Source organism: Asterias amurensis, chromosome 16, assembly GCF_032118995.1.
Source record: "Asterias amurensis chromosome 16, ASM3211899v1".
Classification (NCBI taxonomy): Eukaryota; Metazoa; Echinodermata; class Asteroidea; order Forcipulatida; family Asteriidae; genus Asterias; species Asterias amurensis.
In genome coordinates, this window is record NC_092663.1 from 5,212,828 (window position 1) to 5,237,166 (window position 24,339).

A 24,339-nucleotide genomic window follows, 5' to 3' on the forward strand; every position below is an offset into this window, starting at 1 on the left:
TCATTCTTAAAACAATTTAAACACCAGTAAACGTGTTAAATTATGTTTCTTAATTAAAGAATCTCGGTTTTGGGGTGAAATAACAAACATTGATGTTTTTTTTTTTTGTCGTTTGTACAAGTCCAAATCTTAATTCTTCATTAAACATGTTCTAGGTATTTATAACCCTCTTCATCAGCGTTCATACTTCCCCTCATCTTTTGTTAAAAGTGTTCTCTAGAGGACAACCTTCATCGGAGTGGTGAGTTGTCAGTCTGAGATAGTGTTTCAACCAATATTTGATTCCAATGTACGAATACTCTTGTATTGTCAAGGCCGGCGATTGATCATCGAATGGATGGGCGCATACGCAAAGGTTTCCCAGGATGCCCCTTCCAGTTTAACCTCACTATGACGGACAACTCAAAACTCTGACGTGCCTCCACACAACACCTACAGACCAACTCCCGACTCCGACAGTGGTTCTCCTGTAAAGACCATTACACACATTATAATAACATGTATCTTATAATAATTATCCCTTGACTTTTGGTGCAACCATAGGCTTATGTTAAATGCCCCTAGAACAACAGTGGCTCAAATGACGGCGGTATACCTAAACTAAACTACTTCATTGTACCCTTTCTCCAACTCAGCACTTTACTTTACATTGTACCTAATTCCAATCCACAGCAAACCCCTCAAGTGTAATTAAACAGGAGAAAATCACATTATTTTACATTTAGGTAAACAAAATACTACCAGCAATTATTATTAATAGTCATAGGCATACAGAGTAGCAATACAGTTTACGTATCTAAAGATACAAGTCAAGAACATAAAATAAATTTAATGAAATATTAATCATCACTGGAAAGGGACACTATAATGAGAGAGGCACTTTTTATCAACTATTAGATTAATAAAGTAATTTACTAGTAACAATTAAATTTATATACTTATGTTCAATTGAAATATTAATCATGACTTAAAAAAAAACACTGGTTTGAAGAAAAACCATCTTCATCAACTATTATACATGTCAAGTTACTCACTAGATAACATTTATTTTATGTGTTTAAGTTCATCTAAGGCATTTACGCACTTAAAATAAACACTGGTTATTCAACTATGACATATTAGAAGTGTTTTATAGAAACAATTTTGAGTATTTAAAATGTATTTAAGATCAATTCACAAGTTGAAATACATTGTTCAGCATTCAAAGTAGACGCTGGTTTTAAGTAAAGCAAACTTTAGCCGTAAAGTATCAAATTTAAAGTTAAAGTCAAATAATTTTCAAAAGACTCTGGTTTCAAGAGGAGGAAACTACACCCCAAAACAAGTATTTTAAAGCTCAATTCAAATATCTTATAATAATAATTAGTACTTTACTATTAACCATTAATTTTATATATTTTAGCTCAACTCAAATATTAATCACCACTTAAAGATGCTATGTCAGATTGTTGGCCGATTTGACCCAAAAGTTTTGATTTAAAGTTCAATAGGCATTTTGATGGGGGTCGAGAAAGTTACAAGCTTACGTTTGAGCCGTTGCTCGAAAAAGTCCGCAAATTATTAGTAGCAGTGAAATAAAGTGCTCAAAATTAGTTTTTGTCGGGCTCCCGACAATATATAACGTGACCAATTCTTATGTGTTTTATAAGAAACGTTTTCAATTTTTATCATGGTTCCTGAACAATTTTTGATCAACTATTAGACATGACATGTTAAGTTACTCTACCATAGTAACAATACATTAAATTGAATGTATTTAATATTAACATCATTTTAAAGAGACACTGGTTTTCGAGGAAACCAATATTCGTTAACTTTTGCAGATGTGAAGTAGTTTACATAAACAATAATTGGCTTTGTTGACAACTGATTTTAAAGTCACGTGGAAGTGGTATTTTTTCAAAATAAAGCTTTTGTCACTAATATATGTGTTTTGATGAGTGGATTGTGAATAAACAGTTAACTAAGGTTTTAAACAATCAGTTTTTATGTTATTTACAAATTTAAGAGTAGACCCCGACCCGAGAGGGCGCTGTTCGTGACGTAATCGAGGCAGACTTTGCCTGTAATGCGTAGAGTAAACACAATTGCAAAGTACATGTACGGCCCAAGTCGTGAGTTTGTACGTTTCAACAACAACAAAAGTTTTTTTTTTCCGGCAATGCCGACCAGGTGTATTGCTGCTGAATGCAGAAAAAAAAATTGTGAAATGTACCAACTCACGACTTGGACGTACATGTACTTTGCACGTGTGTTTACTATACGCATTGCAGGAAAAGTCTGCCTCGATTGACGTCACAAAAGGGAGGGGCGGAGTCAGCCCCCAAAACAACTTTATATATTTTTAAACATATAAATCGTGACAAACAATTATTAAAAAAATTGTTTTATTGTTCGTAAGCATATACTCTTATGTTTGAAAGAAAAAGAGAGTCGCACACTCAGCATCAACTATTAGACAATTATTTTATAAGTATTAGTTTGATGTATTTGAGTTAAATTTAATATAAAAATATTTTTCATAAAATAATAATCATCACTCAAGAGAGAGGAAGGTAAGAATATATAAAGCAATCTTCATCCACCATGATACATTCAAGACAACTTGAAAAATAATCATGTTTCAGATCTTTTTGAGTTCAACTCAATAAAATATTAACAATCACTCAAAGTAGACGCTTATGCTTATGACAAGTAAAGTAAACTTCATCTAAAGTAAGATATCAAAGTACATCAATTTTTGTCAAAAAACGCCGGTCTGAAGAAAAGGAAACTTAAACACTCAAAAGGTGTATCAATGTGATGAAATACTATTTATCACTCATAATGGTTTCAAGAAAGTAAAAAGTTCATTAATATTTCAAAAATACAAACTTATTTAATTACGACACAGAAACTCAAGTTCATTATTACGGCCTCTCGCTCGCGTTTTATTTTGTCTTTATTTTTCCGCCTCATTTTATGAGTTTTTTTTTTTTTTGCGCAAACACTCGACTCGATAAGCGCATGCACGAAATCCGACTTTTAATCATGTTTGAGTCGGGTCTAGATGACGGTCCACCCGTAGCCGATAATTCGAACGTGTCTAGGTCTGTGCTGTGGCAAGTCAGTGAATGATTGAGGAAGATACCTAACTATCTTGTTTGCAAAACTATTAATAAACAACTATTTCTCATGTTTCTGTGTTCCCTTTTCTGCCTTAAAACTCAAAAAATTAAAATAAAAGTCTATATGACTTGATATGAAACTTATGATGTTTCGCAGTCTCGTTTCCAATGTAATCGGGTCCCGTTCATTTGACTTGACGAGGCAAGAATGGTGACCATTATGGAGTCTGGGTATCTACTGCATTTTTTTTTTGTATAGATTCATCATTTGCTTTAAGCATAATTGGGAGTTCCTAGTAAATCGAGCTTATCGATCAAAATGGTTTTGCAAACAGAAACATTCATTTTCTTAATAAAACATTAAACTTGTTTATAATTGTTGTTTTCGAACAAACTGTTTATTAATATTGTTTTCTTCAAATGTAAACGCATTTTAAATTTAAGTGTGGCAGTGCAACTAACTGGTAGCCATGATTTCATGATGTGTGCATTTCCGCCGTAGTAACTTCGTTGAGTGTGGCCTGGGGCAGATTTCGTGCCTATTTTGTTGTCTATTGTATTTTGTTATGACGATGATTTATGTATGAGTTACATGATGCAGGTGAATGTGTTTCCTTTGTGCCTTGCTAAATAAAATCATAAGTCAAATCTGGCTGTGGTTAGGAAGGTGGCCATAGTATTATTGCTATTTTAATATTCTTCATATAAGAGTCGTTGGTAAAATTTTAATTGTGTTTAGGGATAATTGGATGTCGAACCGATTTTGGGAAAAAACACCCTTGAAACTGTGAGTCACTTTCGAATATAATAATGGATATTAATTTTTGAGTTCGTTGACAAGCATTAATTAGTCAAATAATTGAAGAAACAGTGAACATACGATCAAAAAACTCAGATGAAAATAAAAGGTTTCTTTATGTCACGATTCGTTTCTTTGATTAGTTTATATCGACTAATACAAACACAACAATTGTTGCTGCTTTTACATCACAGTGCAAATACTGCTTCCCTTTACCGATTGTGTAACTTTATTGCTTCCCTGGCTAGTCCCAGCTGCACAACTTGCGAATACTTGAAACTCATATGTATTTTTCGCTAAATCTGTTATGGTAAGTTTAGTTTTGGATGTGCTCTCTTCTTTGATCTGTCCTCCGGAACTAGGTCCGTATTTGACTATGTATTTGTCCACACATTTAACATGTCGAGGGGGTGTCCAGGACAGATTGACCGCAGAGGAGTTCTCTCCTTGTTCCAATTTCAAACCATCTGGTTCTCCCGGTGGTTCGAAAGCCTTCTTATCAAGCTTCCCACGCTTGAATAACAAGATCGACCCCCTATTTGAAATTGTGACGTTTTTGTGACCGAAGGTTGTCATCACAAATTTGAGTTTGTCATTTTGGTTTTCCCTATAAAAACCGCGAACGTTTCTTTCAAAATTCAACTCAAAATTATCAAAATTGTGGCCTGGCAACTTCTTATCGGGCTTTTCCATGTACCGCTTGAGGTCTGAAAGGTATGTTTCTGACTGAATGGCAGGGGGGAGTGCAAGACATATGACAAAGTTTTTATTCTCGTCATTTGCCACGTCAAGAAACTTCTCTTGAGTTTCAATTACCTGTATTCCAGGTAAATTTGACAGTAAACCTTCCAAAGCACTCAACACTTGCTCTCTCTGTTTGATCCAGACACTAAGCTGCCTAGTCCCAAACGGAGAATTCTTAGACTTGGTCACAGCTTCTATCATTTTGTCTGCATCACAGGACCCCCTTCTGATTTCAAGAATGAGTTTCGAAGTTTCTTGTTTAAACTTGTCCAAGTAGTAACAGATCTGACGATGGTGTTCCGAAAAAACTTCTCCATACCCTGGGAATTTGGCGCGTACATTATGCTGAGTAAGGGCGTTACTTCTGACCATCATCTGTTCTAGTTCGCGAGTGTGATCTAAGATCATTGTTAGCACATTGTTGTGAATTTCATGGAATGTCTTGTTCTTGTTAAGGAAATTAGGCAAGGGCGAGAGAGTGATCTCTATGGGAACTCCTCCCTGTGACTCAACAAATGAAGGCAATTTAGAGCAAAATACTTTTGCTTCCTCATAATTTGTTGGAATTTGTGAGTTGGTTTGCAGAATGTCTCCATAATATGTGCAACGAATCCGGCTGTATGCTTGGTATTCGGTAGTTGTATCTGTACTCGACCCAGAATTAAGTTCGACTCCAGCAGGAGTTTCGCGTATGATTAAATCTAATGCAGCTTTCAAATTCTGTGTAACTAGCCGTTTGTCACTGGTATTCAAACTTTCCGATTCAAAAACCATGAACGCTTGGACCCCATATGTAACACCTGTCACAACGTGTGTGGCATCAACGCGCCCGTCCAGTAACTCTATATGGTTACGGGAATCGAGTGGCGCCATGTTTGGCATTGAAATGTGCTCACGTTTAGTTTGTACTTTGCAACGTAACGTAACACTAGCGTTTTTCTTACGCGCGGACAGGTTGTTTTCATTAAGGTATTTCCATGAACCTTCAGCCTTAACAAGTCCACATACGACACCAACCTGAAGGGATAAGTCATAGTCTGAATCTACGCTACTCTGTGTGTTTTTGCCTTCACTTTCCTCCGCAATCAGACTATAATCCATTTTAGGACACTCATCTGTTATGCGCTTTTTTTGTATTTCATCCTGATCCCAAATTGTGAACCCTGTAACGGACTGGTCATCGAAGCAATTATACAGCATTCCGAGTTGAATATTTCTTCCAGCTGTGGCCATTGAGAATTCTTTGTGAACTTTGTTGGGTGATTTCGGTGTTGCCATGCTGACAAATTGTTGACTCTACGATTAACCTGTATTTAAAAGCACAATACAATTGCATACAGATCTACCATTGAAACTGTATTTTTGGAGTAGCTGTCTGCATTGTGAACAAGTTGAGAGGTTTTTGCTTTGCGTCGTGTTTTTACTTGTTTCTAAAATGCTTCGCTGGTGTCCTATTTTTCCTGTATTGCGTCCAATCTCTATAACATTTTATTTTTGTGTTAGCACATTGTCCTTTTCAAGAAATAATCTTGCATAATAAGCGAGTGGTGATAAAAAAACATGTTTTTTGTCACAACGTGTGTGGCATCAACGCGCCCCTCCAGTAACTCTATATGGTTACGGGAATCGAATGGCGTCACGTTTGGCATTGAAATTTGCTCACGTTTAGTTTGTACTTTGCAACGTAACGTAACACTAGTGTTTTTCTTACGCGCGGACAGGTTGTTTTAATTAAGGTATTTCCATGAACCTTCAGCCTTAAGAAATAATGTGATTTATTGTTTTACAATTTTGAAATATCTATTTTGTCCCTGAAATATTTTGTTTTCCCCCTGAAATACTGTCTCGTTCTCCCTAAGTTAACTCGTTTCCTTCAAAAGCATCCTCTCATAACTTTTCAGGAATTTAAAATTAATTAATCAGAGGCGGCCTTAATAAAGACTCCTATGAAAAGTCCCACTAAGGGGCTGCGTATAACAATAAAACAACATTTCAACGAAACGAAATTATTTCTATGGAAAAACAAATTAAAGAAACGATTTTTGACCTACAATTTTACCTTTACATAGTACCAGAAAGTCAATCTTAAAGGGACACACCGGCTCACCGTTTACGCAATTTAGGGGTGTAGAATCATTAATAATGTTTTTATAGATGGTTGCTGTAAAAAGAAATCATCAAAATGTCACGTATTTAGCGAAAAATTATTTTAAAAACCAAAAGCGGCCATATAACAAGCTTCCGTTACACGGACTCTTTGAATGTGAATCTTACGTTAGATTTTTCACCATTATTTACATTTTGTGGCGATAATTTTAATACATGATCTTTTTCGTCAATTATTCGTAAATAATTTTGTAAAACAAAAGATTTAAATTTGGTTAAGTAAGTTACTTTTAGACGGCTGAAAGTAAAACTAGCCCGGAAGGTCACGTGATTGTTTGTACCACTTTTTGGTTAGAACAATCACGCGACCTGCGTTCTTGTCTTAAAATGCTCAAAAACGGCTAAATTTGATGATTTTTTTTAAGGACTGTTCTTCTTCATTCCTGGAAGACCGTTGAAGTCATATCTTAGTCTATTTTGTAGCCCAAATAGCCCAATTCGGCCGGTGTGTCCCTTGAACTATAATTTCAGGGCCTGACATTGAGTTTATTTATTACGGCTTGCCCTTGAGAAAAACAAAATAGTTTTGTTACACTTACGATTGACAGTAGAGGGATCGGGTCATGCAGAATGAAACCAATGAATGTCTTGTGTGAAAATAAAGGTTTCCTCTCTTGATAATGGCTCCGTTTCACTTCATGAGCGAACCTAAGGGGCGTAACAAGTTACATAAAAGTAAAAAGATCAATGACTTCTGACAGGCACCCCCCGAACAAAGATATTGACTAAATAGGGAGACCACCAACATAGGGTGAGATAGCTCAGTTGGTAGAGCGCCGGTACGTTAAACTGGAGGTCGTTGGTTCAAATCCCGCTCTAGTCAATTTTTCTTTGTTCATCCCAAAATCATTTTAAAAATGTACACAGTCAGTTTCCCTTGAGGTTTATTATTTGATATATAAAGTAAAAAGATCGAGATATAACTTTGTTGTCTACTCCAACTCCAAGTCTTTTAAAGAACATGAGATCGTATTGGTCTTAGGTTTATGGGCATCACACCCCGTCGCCATGCAGTGGAAATGTGTGATGGCCATTAAAAAAACTAAACAAACAAACAAAAAACAATAGGTTTTCGGCTGTTGGATGAACACCTCAAACCAAAACAAAATCTAAAGGTGTCCGTGCAAGTATTGCACAACGAACACCTGGTCGTGCTCATTATAAAACAGGTGTATCACAAAATATTGCAAGAACATCTCATTAATACAGAGCAACAGTCTACTTGCAATATATTCCGTATTTGACATTTTTGACGGCTGGTGAAGCGTATAAGCTGACATTTAACCGCTTTTGTTTTTGAATTGCTTGTGGTTCCACATCACTGGCTGTGAAGCGTATGCGGTAGTTTTTACCGCATTTTCTCGTTTATTTCTCTCTCAACCATTACTTGACAGTTTTTAAATTTTTAAAACAAAAAATCATACAAAACTGTTTTTGCGATTCAATCGGGTGTGCTTCTGTTACAGGCATCCTTGGTTTCATTACAAGAATAACGCAGAAGGTCGGGGCTTGCACAGTAAGCGAAGATTGGTGATCGTAAGCGCATAAGTAGACGGTAAGCAGAGCCATGAAACTGGGTCCATAATCAGTTTAACCAATTCTAACTGGAAATGTAATGTTTTTGTTTGCTTTGACAACTTGAAATTTAAACAAGCTCTTTGAACTAACCCGTTTCCCTATTTCTCCACTCCCACCTTTAAGCCATAATTTTATAATTATGTTTTCAATGATACGGCTCAGCGGCTTCTGCAAAAGCCAAAAGAGAACAATGATGTTCGAGTGCTTCTGTACATTCAGTTGTCGAGTTGCCATGGCACTGCGACGTTGACGTTATAATTAGTTCCGGGCTCGTAACCAACGTTTGGTTGCATGTTGGATCTATCAATGTATTTTTTCTTTTATGCCAAACAAAAAATGCTGTGCTGGAACTTGTTTGCTAAATGGATCGAAGTTGCGAGGATCGGAATTTGTTTATTTATTTAATTATTCAATTTTCCCCCTCTAAAGTAACTACATCCTGAAGAACTAACAAATCATATGAATTACGAGACAAAAAAATCCACTTTATTTACTTTAAGCTAGATGATTGAACATAAAACAATATTGTTATAAACAAATAATTATGTTTAAACTACACAAGAGCACTTTGACTATTAATAGTTTTTTGTTTAGATTTGCAATCACACATTCGACATGATGGGTAGGCTTTTGGAGGAGGCACTTTGCGAATACTTTGTTAATACCATTATTAACGTAATTGTTCCACTGACACTATTGGTCAGACGATGGTTCGCTGAAGGGCTGTGCGGACGTACTGGTGTGGAATAAATAACACTTTGCGGTTGCAGCACATGGGAATTCCCCGTCATGAGAAACAAACATGACGTCATTTCACCATAGCAACAGGTTGTGTTTGGGTGCAGCCTTTAAATGGCCTACGTTTGAGGGAGATTTCTAACGCTGCCACTGCTTTGGAATATTAACACCCTGTATGCGATGCGTCTTTGAAAATAACAAATAAACCAACATACAAACACAAATAATTTTGTGACATTTAATTAATTTCCAGTTATTCACCCCCCCCCCCCCCCATGATATGAACGGACATATTCTCAACTATTCTTATCACTTTGAAAAACATCAAGCGAAGTCTGATTGGTATGCCTATTCACACTTTGTGAATAGTGTTGGCCTGTTGAAAAAAAAAAAAAAAAAACGATTTCTACTAGCTCTTTCAAGCTGTAACCACTTTTGGATGCTTTGAGAAATTGTTGGTCATAATTATATGCTCTTTTCTTTTCAATGTATTTCCATTGCTTTTTTTCGGGAAACCAACGTAAACTCTGGCTCAGTGGTGTCGCCTAAAAAAGAATTAAGCAGAAAGCCGTCAATGAAATTACCTGAGTTTCTTCTGTCTTTACCAGTCCACCGCTGCTTCCAACTTTTTGATGGAACGTGTCTGTCCCCGTTTGTTTCTGGTAGTCAATGGCAGCTGTATATAAAGGCAGAATAGTTCAACACATTTTTTTGAAGAAGATTACCAACTTTTGTTTAATTTCGACAGTTGTCAACAAGAAGCATATCACTTGAGAAAACAGCAAGCACAAACTGAGTGGTATGTCTAAAAACACACAATTTCCAGTTCCCTGGATAGAACGGGTTTCTAATTTTGTAGGCAGGGGCTTTTAGAATGGAACATAATTATGGACAATATAATAATAATAATAATAATAACAATAATTTTTATAATAATAATATTTATTCGGGCAATCACATTTACAAGCACATATACATACATTAAATTATATAAGAACACAAAGTAAAACAACAGTGGGGTGCCCAGGAGAGCATAAAAGTTAAAAAAATAACTGTCGCCAAAAAGCGTATGTCTCCTAAAACCCTAAAAAATACATTAAGGCAAGAGGGGGCATATAAAAAAGCACAGAAGATATGGAAATAACAGGTGTCGTCTGGGTTTGCTCTTAACGACGCCTTTGTCGTCAGCATGTAGTTGGTAATGATACCATCACACGTTGGCTTATCTAGTATACAGAATATAGATTAACCAGTTGAAAAGCTTTCGATTGCCACAAACAGTTTAAGCAACGCCCACTCAATGCGGACACGCGTGTTTATTCAAAAGGAGCTCGGTCGACTTCCTAGGTAGACTTGTGGACAAGTCGTTAAATCGGCCCCACGCGGTAAAATAGTCGAGTTGTAGCGGTCATTTTTGTTGAATTGTGTTAAAAAGTACGTTTCGACCATTACTATTTCGAGGTGCTTGGTTGGCTCAGCGAGGTCCGTCTTCAATTCTTAAACTGTACTGTATCTTCAATTCTTAAGTAGTACGAATGCTACCACCTTGAGTGCAAAACTCTTGTCATGGATTGACTGTCTATCTATAAACTGCTGTCATTTAGGGCTCCCTTTGTATGTTTCCTTTACGATTTTGAGATCAGAGTCACAAACAAATCTAAGTACCCCAAAAATTTATAGTTATTATCTACTTTCAGTATATCGCTGTAAATTTGTTGTGTTATATATCGCACTGCAATATCGCATAGGCAAAAGAACTGCCAAACTAAATAAAATAATTAATATTATTACCGCAAACAAAAATATGTGTACGATATATTGCAGAACTTAACTTAATGATCATGTGCAAAGTGAAAAAAAAATACAATGTTCTGTTGGTTTTTTATATTTTACGCGAAATTGGGGACTGTTTTAGCCTTGCTCAAGGCAGTCGAATTATTCACTCCGAAAAAAGACCGCCGCTGTGTAAAAACCCACCCGTATTCACTGTGCGTAAAACCCACCCGTATTCACTGTGCGTAACATCGCACGACACGATGCCCCCGTACACTATCCGCATGCGGAGGCCGTCAGGCCGACAGCCTTGTAGGATCTGTGTCGAAGCCACTGACCTCATTACTATAATAAGCGAAGAGTTCCCACGGTCAGCTCATTACCATAATGCCCGCGAAAGACGAGACATGTTTACCTCACACACCACCACCACGGACGCATGATAGGGTCCAAAGGTCGTGATAAGGGAAGTGCGTGATTGGACGTCAAAATGAATAATTCATTTGCCTCACATCCTGTGTTGTCTGATAGGTCTGACGAACGATGTAAATATTCATGAGCTGCATACTAGCATATCCTAGAGCCCCCCCAATTTCGTCCACTATTGGAATTTTTTCAATACAACACATTAAAACGGGAAGATACAGATCCGACAAGGCTGTCGGCCTGACGTCCTCCGCATGCGGTTAGTGGTGTACGAGTGCGATGGCTTGTGTGAACAGTATTCGTGCGATGTGACAGTGTATACGGGTGGGTCATTCGGTGTGATCGCACACACCATGCACAGGGTATACGGCGGGTGGGTTTACAGCTGCGTCTTTTCGGAGCGAATAATGCGACTGCCTTGAGCAAGGCTAGGACTGTTTATGATAAAAATGAACATTATCTTTTGCTTTGATAAAATGTATATGATTTTGCTTGTATACCGTTAATTTATAAACACGCATTAGTCATTAACGGCCCATTTCTAATCAGCTACATTTCCATGTAAAAACAAAAACTACAGCCATATGTAATAATCCAGTTTGCAATCCTGATTATAACACATGTTTAAAAAGCAGGACACAACAAGCAAAAATAATTAAAAGTGCAAAAAAAACTGAAATTTTTTCAAAAATCTGTTTAGAAAATAATTATTGGTGTTGGTAACTATAACAATCACTAATTATTCGATGAAACAAAGAAACTTTTGCAAATACCTCGTTTATTATAATAAAACACACTACCTTCTTTCCATGTAACCCTTCTTGGTCATTAGATGCGATTGGTTGCCTTGGATGGGTTAGTGTGATAACATTACTAGTCTTCTAGACTTTTTTGTAAATAAATTGTATGCTGTTTTTATGCATGCATATTTCACACCAATATAATGCAAGGTAAGATATTCGTAACTTGTTTCTTCTGAACTATTTTTTGAAAATTGGTGCATATCCATTTGACAATGTATCCCTCTATATAACGTCTAATTTAAATATGTAATAATTGTATACTGCACTTTAATATTGATTGCAGCGAATCCAATTTTGTAATTTCTAGGCCTTCTGGATTGTTCACACGAACACTCACTGTACCAGTTCAAATACAGAGAAATCAATATTCTCCGCAGTCTCAATGGCCGAGGTATGACCATGAAGATGACAACGGTGGTATCTCTGCGAGAAGTCGAACACAGTACACTCTGTGTGGCTGGCGCAGTAGGTTGCACATCGCAGTGGACTTGTTGCTACTCTAGTCACTGCAGGCTCCACGTTACTGGTTATAGCTTGCAGGCGAACTCTCCGAAACTCCACTGACTTGTTATGAGGACAACGATCTACATAATACAAGAGAACAATTTAAAGTTCATTGTATAGAAAAACAAATTAATGTCACTTTGTTTTAATTTGTAGTGGTTGATCTATGTTTGTATATTACCTTTTTGTTTCCTTTGGTAACTTTGACGTGAGGCGTGTTTTATGTTTAACACGCTTGTAGCGAAATGAAGGAAATAGTCATTGGTGCTGTCAAAAACAATTTTTTATTTCACGAACAGAATTTCGTGCCCTTAAAGTAAATGTAAAAATGGTTTACGGTAGCCCTGCAGCATGTTGTGTGATGTTTTCAAGTATTTGATGGATGTTTCCTTGTTTCAAAAAGTAAACCAAAAAAATATGAGTTTTGAAATAAAACTTACACGGGTTTGTTTCCTGTTGAGGCGGGGAGGGCTAGGGAAAACAATTTCAAATTGTGTTTTCAGAAATGGAGGATTATTATTCCTAATAGGCCTACCATTCACTTTACAACTTTTGGTTGATGTTTGCTCCACTGTGGTCGACACTGTTGGTTTAGTCGATGTTTGCTCCACTGTGGTCGACACTGTTGGTTTAGTCGATGTTTGCTCCACTGTGGTCGACACTGTTGGTTTAGTCGATGTTTGCTCCACTGTGGTCGACACTGTTGGTTTAGTCGATGTTTGCTCCACTGTGGTCGACACTGTCGATGCGGTAGATGTTTGCTCCACTGTTGTCGACACTGTTGGTTTAGTCGATGTTTGCTCCACTGTGGTCGACACTGTTGATGCCTTTAATGTGGTGACTTTGGGGCTACTGGTGGCTACCACACCACACTCTGTCGGTGGTGAGTACTCATTCACAGCTACCTCACCCAGAGAAAGCACCGCGTCGTTTGGGTCCACACCTGGCATGGCGTGGTCGATGTCAAGGGTCACATACCTCGCAATCATCGGAGGGTCACAGACGAAGGTGAAGACGGCCCCGGAATAAGACTGTGATGCGGTGGCTGGTAAACCACACTGTTGGTTCACGTAGTACTCGGAGCCAGGACCAGCGCGTGCGACTGCGCCAGTGAAACGATAACCTTAAATAATGGAAAAAGAAGAAAAAAACATTATTTCGGTGTATTTGAGAATAATGTCTCCCGAGTTTGCAAGCCCCTTCCCTTCCATACATTTGCCCTCAGTGAAAATACAGACTTTGATTTATTAGCCAAGGGTAAAACAAACACGTTTTGGAAATTTCTCCAGTTTTTGTGGCTGTGTTTCAAAAGTATAGGATAAACTTGGGACTAAACATCGCTTACTTCGCGAAATTTGAAAAAAATATTTTTTTCCAACTCTCTTTGATCAAATTATGTACTCTCTAGTCTCTTTCCCTTCTTTAATTGAAACAAAAAACTACCGTGCCTTCAAAAATGGTAATGTAATCACGTAACTTATAGGTCATTTATTTATTTACATTTCAAATGTATCTTTTGTAATCGTCTTTGATTCGAGTTTTGGTGTTTTAAGAGCAATGCCACGCGAGATAATTTTTTGAGAAGTAGTTCGAGGCAACCTCCACTCTTATAACATTGATTCAAGTGGTTGGGGGGGCTGGGGGTGACACCTAAAGCAATGTTTACTCGGCTTTCTCGTGCGCTCCAACTAATGTTGATTGCCTCCAGACTGAAAGTGAAAATTAATATAAAATAAACTTACCGCAACATTGTGTTCTAATGGTGACTTTGATTTCTCCCAAACAGTGATCTCCACCCAAGTCTACACGCCACCAAGGATGCATATCAACCACGGAGTCTGCGCCACCTAAAATGTCAATTAGTTAGTGTGTGAACATTTTTTTTTTTTTAGCAAAATTGTAGATTAAAGGGTATTGCAAGCAGGAGAAGACGAGCACAGTATACTGTTCGAAACGTCGAGACCACACCGGCTTTTTTCAGAGCCAACACTCACCCTAAGAGATTTACACTTGGTTGTACCCGAAAGTTTACTGTTTATTTATAGTATTATTTTAATTAGTTGTATTTTGTTTCTTTTTTAACTGTTTTTGTAGAGTTGTTTCTAATTTTCACTGGCTGGTCAAGATTTGGGTTTTTTCTCAAACTGCCTTGTAGCATTTATTGTAATCGTCTTTTTAAATTGTTTTCTTCGGAAACCCTCTGTATTGTAATGTTGTATTTTGGATATTGCTTATTAATATTATTATTATTATAGTTTCTTTATATTTCTCACACCATGCAAAGCTTTAAACAATAAATTATAGGTAGGCCTACGTAAATATTTACGATACTTTGGTACAATCGTGATCAGCCACTTGTATTGTGTGATTTTAAAGCACAGCGCAGTTACAAGTGTGAAGGGCAAAAATATTACAAGACAGCGCGGGCATGAGCATAATTTATTTTTGTACTGGAATTGGTAGCACAGGTGACTGCTTTGCAACAAAGCCGACAAACCGACGCTGGTATAAAGCACGTGACTCTTAATCAAATTTATTACACTTCACAAGAAATCCGGCAACTGCTGCCGGTTTATTTTTACACAGCATTGTTCTCTTTATCAAATTTAACACACTTCATTACTCGTACTTGCAGACTCAATAGGACTATTACAAATTCATTGGGAAACGTTGCCTTGTAGTTTGAGATTAGGTCTTAAAGCTGTTTTGTAATAATATTGTGTGCATGATTTTACTTTTACTTCGTAAACTTAACTGGTCCGCCATTTTGTGGAGTGAGACATACGGTCTCACAAAAGGGGTGGACTGTGTTTTTCACGAAGTAAAAGGAAAACCTAAATATTTTCAGGCATGTTTGTGTTGAAAATAACATCCTACCTTTATAAAACATCATCTATAAACTGTTCTTAAGCATTGTGTACTGTACATCGCCATGATCAAACGCATGACACAATGCTAGAGTGGACTCAAATGTAGCATCTTAAGTTAAAGTTACCTGGAAATAATTTTTTTTTTCTTTCAAACATATATTGCTTACGAACAATAAAACAATTTTTTTAGTAATTGTTTGTCACGATTTATATGTTTAAAAATATATAAAGTTGTTTGGGGGGCTGACTCCGCCTACCCCTTTTGTAACGTCAATCGAGGCAGACTTTGCCTGCAATGCGTATAGTAAACACACGTGCAAAGTACATGTACGTCCAAGTCGTGAGTTGGTACATTTCAAAAAGTGTTTTTCTGCGTTCAGCAGCAATACACCCGGTCGGCATTGCCGGAAAAAAACCAACAATTTTTTTTTTGAAACGTACAAACTCACGATTTGGTCCGTACATGTACTTTGCAATTGTGTTTACTCTACGCATTACAGGCAAAGTCTGCCTCGATTGACGTCACGAACAGCACCCTCTCGGGTCGGGGTCTACTCTTAAATTTGTAAATAACATAAGAACTGATTTTTTAAAACCTTAGTTAACTGTTTATTCACATTCCACTCATCAAAACACATATATTAGTGGCAAAAGCTTTATTTTGAAAAAATACCACTTCCAGGTGACTTTAAGTTGGATGTTGAGTATAAGTTTAGACGAGGTTTTTTATGAAAGGCAAGTCGGCACAACGCTACAGTGCTCGGGCATAACATGATAACATGTAACATTGCTAATTACCTGTATGTGAGAATGTATAAGACAAACCATCAACGGCTTTATCTGCAGAGTATAGAGACGGGTCGCCATAGGCAGTGCTTTGTGAAGCATGCTTTCCAATTATAGAGAATGCTTTATGGTAATAAAAAAGATTACAAAAATAAAAAATTGAGCGATGGACATTAAAACGTGGACATTGTGTTTTGTGTTACAAAAAATACCCAAATCCTTTAAAATTGTGAAACAATTCAATCAAATAAATCTTATCTAGGGTAACGCTAAACAAAAATTATAAATGCCACTTATTTATTAGCACATGTTTGAGGTTTAAGAGATAAACAATAAATATATCCCCTCCTCTTTTTCGCTTGGTTTCAGCAGCAAAGGATACACAAATCCACCTCTTCCCCTTTCCGGCTGGATTGGATGAACACGTGATAGACAATTCGACCCCATCTTGTTTTCGGCCAGCGGTACCCGATTCTTACTTTGTTCTCCCAGGAATATGTTGTGAAGAAAAACAGCATTAATTCATATTTTTCAAATAACATCATGAAAAGTTTCAAGAAGATGCGGTGAAAATCCACGAAACTTTTAACCTCGCTAGAAAACTTATTTGTTATAGATTAAACCCAAATTCGGAAATCATTACAACTTATCGTGGTCACGATTCTTAAACATGTGGATACAAAGTCAAAACTGTCCCAAATCCATCAAAGCATTGCAGGTTCGAATAAATTCTGTAATATTCTGCGATATCTTTCTAAAATTCAGTATTTACATCAATTTTGCATCAAATGACTTTACTTTACAAACTCAAAACAAAACAAGGAAACAATGGTTTAACTAGAATCTCTTTCTTTTGATGTGCGGATTTGTTTTTCTTTGAAAATGCCTGTCTCTACTTCTTGAAAATAACTCGTGTTACAAAAGAAAAATAATGTACTGTTAAACGGCACTATTTCTAAAATTCCTTAAATAAAACAGGTTAAAGCAGTTATTTCAGTAACTGTATAGAATAGACCCGCACGATCGCTTAATGTTAAATTGTGAAGCAAAATTAAAGAAATCAGCAAAAAAAAAAAAACTCACCGACAAGATTACCAGAGGCTGAGCAGAGATGGTATGAAACGAACACTGCGAAGAGTGGGACGAGACCCATCACCTCGAAAACCATATGGCTTCTTGCCGTTATTGGTCAAAATCCGTCTCTTATCACTGAACAAGTGACTACAATTGAATTTTAACTGAGACGTTGCGTTGAAACACAAATTGCCTTGGAGACGCAACACTTAAGGCATTATAGTGTCCGTCATTGTCACGTACGGACACGTAACAATCCAACTGTGTAGAGGGTCATGCTTAGGTTGGAAATGCGCATGCTCGTAAACACAACCAGAATTATGGGTAGACGTTTTCTTCAAAACACAAAATAAACACAAAAACTCCTGTTGAGTAACGCTTTGCAGATATTGTATTCGACAAACTCCAGAATGTGTTATCACTGACATAGCGAACGTTAATTGATACATAAATGACCAATTGAACTCCAATTTTCACAGGTTTGTTTTTATGCAATGTTGGGAGACACCGAGTGAAAATACTAGTCTTTGCATTCAACAAACGTGTCCAGGGTGTTTAAAGTGCGGGTACTTTTTTGTGACAACCTTGTATTTGGGGGAGTTTGGCCCTGACTAGGATGTCACCAATGTTCTTACGGTGGCGGAAAGAGACAGTTTAGGTAGTTGAGGGTGGAAGGTGGTGACCAGGGCGACTGGAAGGAATTGGTAGGAATTTGTTTTGCTCCTGTGTTGGTCAACAGAGTATGGCAAGGTATGCTGAGGGCGCTGTTGACGGTAAGTTGGACCCTGCGTTCGCTGTGACCCATAAACAATCCATGTTGAACAGCGCCATCAGTTCATTATAAGGCATCAAAGTGCGCATGAACTTGCCTGAACGTCCCACCTCGAGGCTCGTGAATAACGCCAGAGACCGGCATCAAAAGCCGGTGTGTAGTTTGACCTTTGACCTCCTTCGGTCGCGTCACATTGGGTCTGTTCGTTTAGCTACGCTGGGTGCGTGTTTTTTTTTCTTCCAAGGACGAACGTGGGCAATTTACATAAATGGCGTAGTTAAAATTGGGTGCGTTCGTTTAGCTTCCCTGGGTCGACCCCAGTGTGTGACGTGTTTTTTTCCCAGGACAAACGTGTGCAGATAATTACCCACGTTCGTCCTGAAAAAAAAACGCCACACAACGGGGTCGACCCAGGGAAGCTAAACGAACGCACCCTATAACATTTCCCCATGCACATGCGTACTTCGACGTAATAATAGTTGTGGATAAACACTTACGCATAGCATGTACATACACGCATACACGTACACATGTTACATATACAATGTACATGTACATGTTGTACCATGTACCATGTACAACTGCGTATTTTTAGTACAACTTGTTACGGTGGCTGATCTCCGCCAACAAATAAACACCTTTTCAGTAGGGCATGCGTTATAACGCCCTAAATTAGGGCGTTATAACGCCCTATTTTTTTTAATTAGGGCGTTATAACGCCGTAATTTAGGGCGTAATTACGGCGTTATAACGCCCTAATTGAGAAATAAGGCGTTATAACACCCTAATAACGCCCTAATTGAGAAATAGGGCGTTATTACGCCCTTTTAGGGCGTTATAACGCCGGAAAATTAGGGCGTTATAACGCCCTATTTCTCAATTAGTAGGGCATTATACGCCGTAATTTAGGGCGTTATAACGCCCTATAGGCGTTATTACACCCTAATAGGGCGTTATAACGCCGTTAAATAGGGCGTTATAACGCCGTAATTTAGGGCGTTATAACGCTATATAGGGCGTTATTACGCCCTAATTAGGGCGTTATAACGCCCTAAATTACGTATAGGATAATGCCCGAGGTGCGCGTCATTCGTACCCACGAATGGCGCGTTCACCGAGGGCATTATGCGACTTAACCCACACCTGTGACGTCATGCTATTGTTACAATCGCTCCATTTTTTCGCACGAATGGCGCGATATTGTTTAATTTTTAAGTCAATTGTTTGTATGTATTACGTAAGCTTGTTCACTCCAGTGAACACCACTGGTGGTGTGTGAACAATGGACGAAGACCAACATTTAGGAAATATGCTCGTTCCTTCGATAGTGGCATCATAGATCGGGAGCGAAAGTGGCAGCAGATAAGTGATTTTGTTTCTTGACTTTAAGTAAATTTATACAAGTTAGTGATAGAAACAGATTATCAGATGATGTTGTAGCCGACTTTCTCGGTCTACAAAAAACCCAAAAGGTGAAGATAAAAGAAGTGACCTACCCGCGTACAAGCCTGTAGTTTCAGATTTGTTTTTAACAAACAAATTTAAGCTACCTTTATGATCAACAATTTCAGTTGAATTCCTGTTATTGAAATTGAAAAAAGTATCTTTGCAATCTTAAATTTTATACTTTACTCACTTACCATGTTTGTGTATGGTAAATTAAGCATTTTGAATTAATAAAAACAAAAAACAAAAATACTGGTTAAAATGAAATTGATTTATCTGACTTTAAGACCTGCTTAAATTACTGTTGTAGTTCTATAATATATAATTATTTTTTAACATCTCAGCTAAATAATAATTTAATAATGTAGCTGTTCAATTGTGGAAAGTGTTAACGATAATTTTGCAATACATGTGTAGCTCTATTAACCTGTGTTAAAAACCATTAAAAACAAAATAATATATGGTCCATGGCGTCATTGACTTCAACCCTAACTCTTTTATGCACAATGGGTGAATAGATGTAACCATCGCGCCATTCGTGCAAAATAATGGAGCGATTTAACAATAGCATGACGTCACAGGTGTGGGTTAAGGCGTTATAACGCCGTAATTTAGGGCGTTATAACGCTATATAGGGCGTTATTACGCCCTAATTAGGGCGTTATAACGCCCTAAATTACGGCGTTATAACGCCCTACTGAAACAGTGTTTATTTGTTGGCGGATATCAGCCACCGTAACTTGTACTCTACCTTTTGTCCATAAAATGCGTCGCGCTTGCTGCCATTGCCAAGTCTTAGTTGCCCGATAAAATATGTCTGGATAGGGTTGGGAGGGGGAGGGAGAGCAATTAAGAAAATAGACTGACGGTGAACGGTTGTGGTCCTAAATGTTTTTTGATGAAATTAGTGCATTACAAACTTATGCATCTGAAAGCACACAAAATTATGCGACAAAATAATGCTCTTTTTTTTCACAGGTTTGTTTATTTATGCCTGTTGGGATACACCAAGTGAAAATACTGGTCTTTGACAATAATTACCAAATGTGTCCAGTTTAAAAATAATTGCTTTTTTGTAGACCATGGATGGTATATCTCCATGGTTAGACCATGGAGGAAGAAATATAGAAGGTAGGACTGGTTCATCACAACCTGTACACCATTGTGTGAAGCGATAGTAGAAGAAAAGCAGGTTGTGTGGTCCCCATTTATTTCTCCTCCATGCCACAACTATTTTCATTCCACATACAGTGGCCCAAGGTCCCTTGCGGCCATCACTAAAGTTCGTGCATGCGCGAGAGTATTTTTCGAGCAAAAACACGCCCATTTTATGTTAATTGCCCACGTTTGTCCTAGGAAAACAAATACGCTCCCTGCGTTGACCGCGGTGTGTGGCGGGTTTTTTTTCTAGGACGAACGTGGGTAATTATGTATCTGCACACGTATGTCCTGGGACATAAAAAACGCCACACACCGGGGTCGACCCAGGGAAGCTAAACGAACACACCCATAGAGATACGCAACGTGACAGGCGGCAGTGCATGTTGTCACTGCACGTATCCAATGACATCCTTGTATCCAATGGAATCACTGGATCTAGCGGTGGGGACCTGTCTTATTATCATAAAATTGTAGCTACTTTAACTTCTTTGCGTTCGAAGTTCTTTGTGAGAGGCGTTCCCTTGTTGTGTACATTTCATTAAAAAGATGTGTTTGTCTGGGTTTTTTTTTGCTTCAATGTTACCAGATAATGTTGTATGTAAATAAATTAATTATCCATAGTTTAAATCATTATAGATAACTTGAAACTTGTCAGGCACATTAGTGTCAACCTGATAACGAATAGATCGAGGTCTCACCTCCTTAAATAAATAGGCAAACATAGCCTAATTGGACTTTGCAAACAACTTACCAATGGACCGGTTGTATAACTGCAAAAAATTCTCGGAAGGCGTCTGAAAAACAAATCACTTGAACAAAGTGCATGTAAAAAATATCTGCGTGTGAGATGGCCCTGATTTGAATAAACAAATACATTGTTGTTTATGATAGATCAATTTCAAAAGGCAAATCTTTTAATCTTTCCCCCTTTTCGTATTCGAGTTGAGTTGGTAAACAAATTTGTAAAGCACGCTTGAGTTGTGAAATATTTGGGAATTCCCCTTTTCCCCGCTCATGTTTTTATTTGCAAAAACAACATCGGTGTTGTGCCCTTCAGTCACAGCCCTGCCGAAAACGCCCAAATCGAATGCTTATCGATCGGGTCAAATGGCAGCACTTGAAACAAGGTTTGGTATAAAAGAGACTGAACATTCAAATGACATTTTGTTCAGAACAGTCTGAGTTTGGAAGGCCTTGTACACAAACCAGCGTTTAAGTTCTTCGTTTTTCAACTACGATTTTAAAGATGAATGTATTAATCCAGAGGGAATCCAGCATGGGTAGCAGATGTAGGCATACTACCGGCATGACTTTCTTCTTGGTTGTATTTCTTGCCGTGTTTGGGCTGCTTCATGGTGCACCAGCACGTCAGTCGGTTCTCGGACCAACATTAGGTGGAGATAAGGTGGGCATTGGAGGGGATTTGCTGAAAAGTAGATCCTCTCATACAATTAATGCAGGCGTCAATTTGAAGCGTGGACCGACCCTCCTCACGTCATCACCTTTCTTCACCTGAGCCAATTATGTATAGGGTCAGGATTTCACCACCACTTCACTCTATCAGCAAATGTGTTAGTCCAAGCTTCACCCTTTGAATTATTTCCATAGGTGAAGCTTCACTTTTTCAGTTTTCGCCAGATCTGACGCTTCACCACTGTTTCACCATATTGTCCATTTGTATAGTTCAATAATAATATCATCGGATTACCGTTCGGTTGTTGTTGTCAGTCAGCCATATCAAAACCACCACACGCAACACACATTATTAAGGCCGAGTTATAGTCGGTCGCGCGATGGTCGGGCGTCGGAAATCTTGACGCGCGATCATAAAAAGACACGGTTTTTAGGCCTCAGTCTTAGGATTGCGCGCAAGATTTCTGTCGCGCGACCATCGCGCGACCGACTATAAACCGGCCTTTATACACATACACGTTCGCGATCGCTAGCCTGAACATCTGACGTCTTTCCTTGCTGATAAGGTATAGATCGACAGGGGACCAGTCTAGTTCGCCTCGTTGCTAACTTTCACTAACGTTGGCGGCGCACAGCTCGTTCCACTCGAAATGAGATCGGTAGCAAACGTGCGCAAACTTGGCAACGTTTGCGCAAGTGGAACGCACCACAGGATGCAGTTTGCAAGGTGGTGCGGCGCGCGATGTTAGAATGTGTGTATTTGTGTGGTCAAACTTCAGTTCAAAAATTGCGCGCACGCAAATTCCAAGTTGGCTTGCGCGAATTTCAAAACAGGCCATCTTCAAAGATTGCATCACAATTACAGTTGTTTGAAACGCCACGACTTCGACATACTTTCGGCGCGACCGATGTCGTGGATTTGATGTCACATCACCAAACACAGATAAGGCTCGTCAACGCTTCACCTTTTTCATAAACTTATAGGTAACACTTCACCCAATTATTAAAAAAGAACGTTACGGCTTCACTATAACAACAAATTATTGACCTCAGGCTTCGGCATCGAAACGGCGTCGATATTTTGCGACCTCTGAGGAGGGTCGGTCCACGCTTCAAATTGACGCCTGCGTAACACTTCGCCGCCATATTGCAACTTCTCCATTTTTACTTCCGAATCGTTTCAACCGGAGAAAGAGTTCAAAAGACTTGTAAAAGAGGGCGCCATTTTCGTCTACCTGAATCTTGATTTCGTAAACGTGGATTTTGACGACCATTCGGCCTACTTAGAGGACATCGGAGACATTATTGATCCACTGACATGGGTGTGGTCCAAAGGAGGTAGGGGAAAACTGTTACTTGGTGCTCCCTTTGATTTCAAGATTATGTCACTGGCAACATTAAAACCTGGCGTGTTCTCATTAACAGTGAAGATAAATGCATCTTCTGTTTGCAACGAACCAAATTCAACTGATGAAGAGACAATTGAGGAGATCAAAAGACTTCTTCAAGACTTTACGAAAGGAGAAGATGGTACACATCAGGCTGAGGAGGGTGAGGATGATGAGGAGTTGATGTGTCTTGAGAAACAACTGGATCATAGTGTAAGAGATTGGATTTTTGTTAGCCCGTACAAATTGATGGAAGAAACAAGTGGATTTGACTGCTGGCAAAGAGACGGCCATCAGATAAGAGTCTTGCCTACCGAATTCTGGCTAATATGGATCCGCTCATTTAGTGTTATCTTGGCTCTGTTTTCACCAATGGCTTTGGGTTTTTTACTCCAGCAAAATCCACCGGAGAAAGATACAGAAAAGGGTGTCGAAAGACTGAGTCTGAAATCGGATCTCCCACTTGGGCTTAATTACACGCTATGTAACTGGGGAAATAATAACAACTGCATTTTAATCATGAGGTGTACTTTGTTTTTTGTAGCGTTTGTGATGATGGAATATATTCCCCTGTTGCACTTACTCAGGACAAATCCAGAGAGCTATGAAAGGAGACACAGTGCCCTATATCATTCCAACCTCCTTAACTCCTTTTGGGAAGGGTTTTTGTATGCTTTCCTGAACATATTCGTAGTCATTTTTTTTCTTGTATTACTGTATAAAATAATTATCCAAGGTGAGCAACCGTTTTGTAAATGTAAGAAGAGTGAAGAGACGGTCTCTGAAGGTAA

The 24,339-nt window shown here is 38.2% G+C and overlaps 1 protein-coding gene across 4 annotated transcripts; it reads right to left on the minus strand.

Moving 5' to 3' along the window:
- Nucleotides 1-2,680: 2,680 nt before the first annotated feature.
- Nucleotides 2,681-17,539, minus strand: LOC139949129 (cytolytic toxin-alpha-like). 4 transcript variants are annotated; one of them, XM_071947534.1, is made up of 9 exons: nucleotides 17,378-17,539; nucleotides 16,687-16,779; nucleotides 16,307-16,417; nucleotides 14,381-14,485; nucleotides 13,174-13,761; nucleotides 12,477-12,718; nucleotides 9,717-9,808; nucleotides 7,356-7,464; nucleotides 5,940-5,957 (listed from the first exon to the last, which is right to left on the minus strand). In XM_071947534.1, exons 1-7 carry the CDS (start codon nucleotides 17,460-17,462, stop codon nucleotides 9,734-9,736), a joined length of 1,299 nt encoding a protein of 432 aa, XP_071803635.1. In that variant the 5' UTR covers nucleotides 17,463-17,539; the 3' UTR covers nucleotides 5,940-5,957; nucleotides 7,356-7,464; nucleotides 9,717-9,733. The 4 variants fall into 4 exon arrangements, with proteins under 4 accessions (XP_071803634.1, XP_071803635.1, XP_071803637.1 ...); XM_071947536.1 differs by lacking the exons at nucleotides 16,307-16,417; nucleotides 16,687-16,779 and having other exon boundaries at nucleotides 5,942-5,957; XM_071947535.1 differs by lacking the exons at nucleotides 5,940-5,957; nucleotides 16,687-16,779.
- Between the last annotated feature and the right edge of the window lie 6,800 nt (nucleotides 17,540-24,339).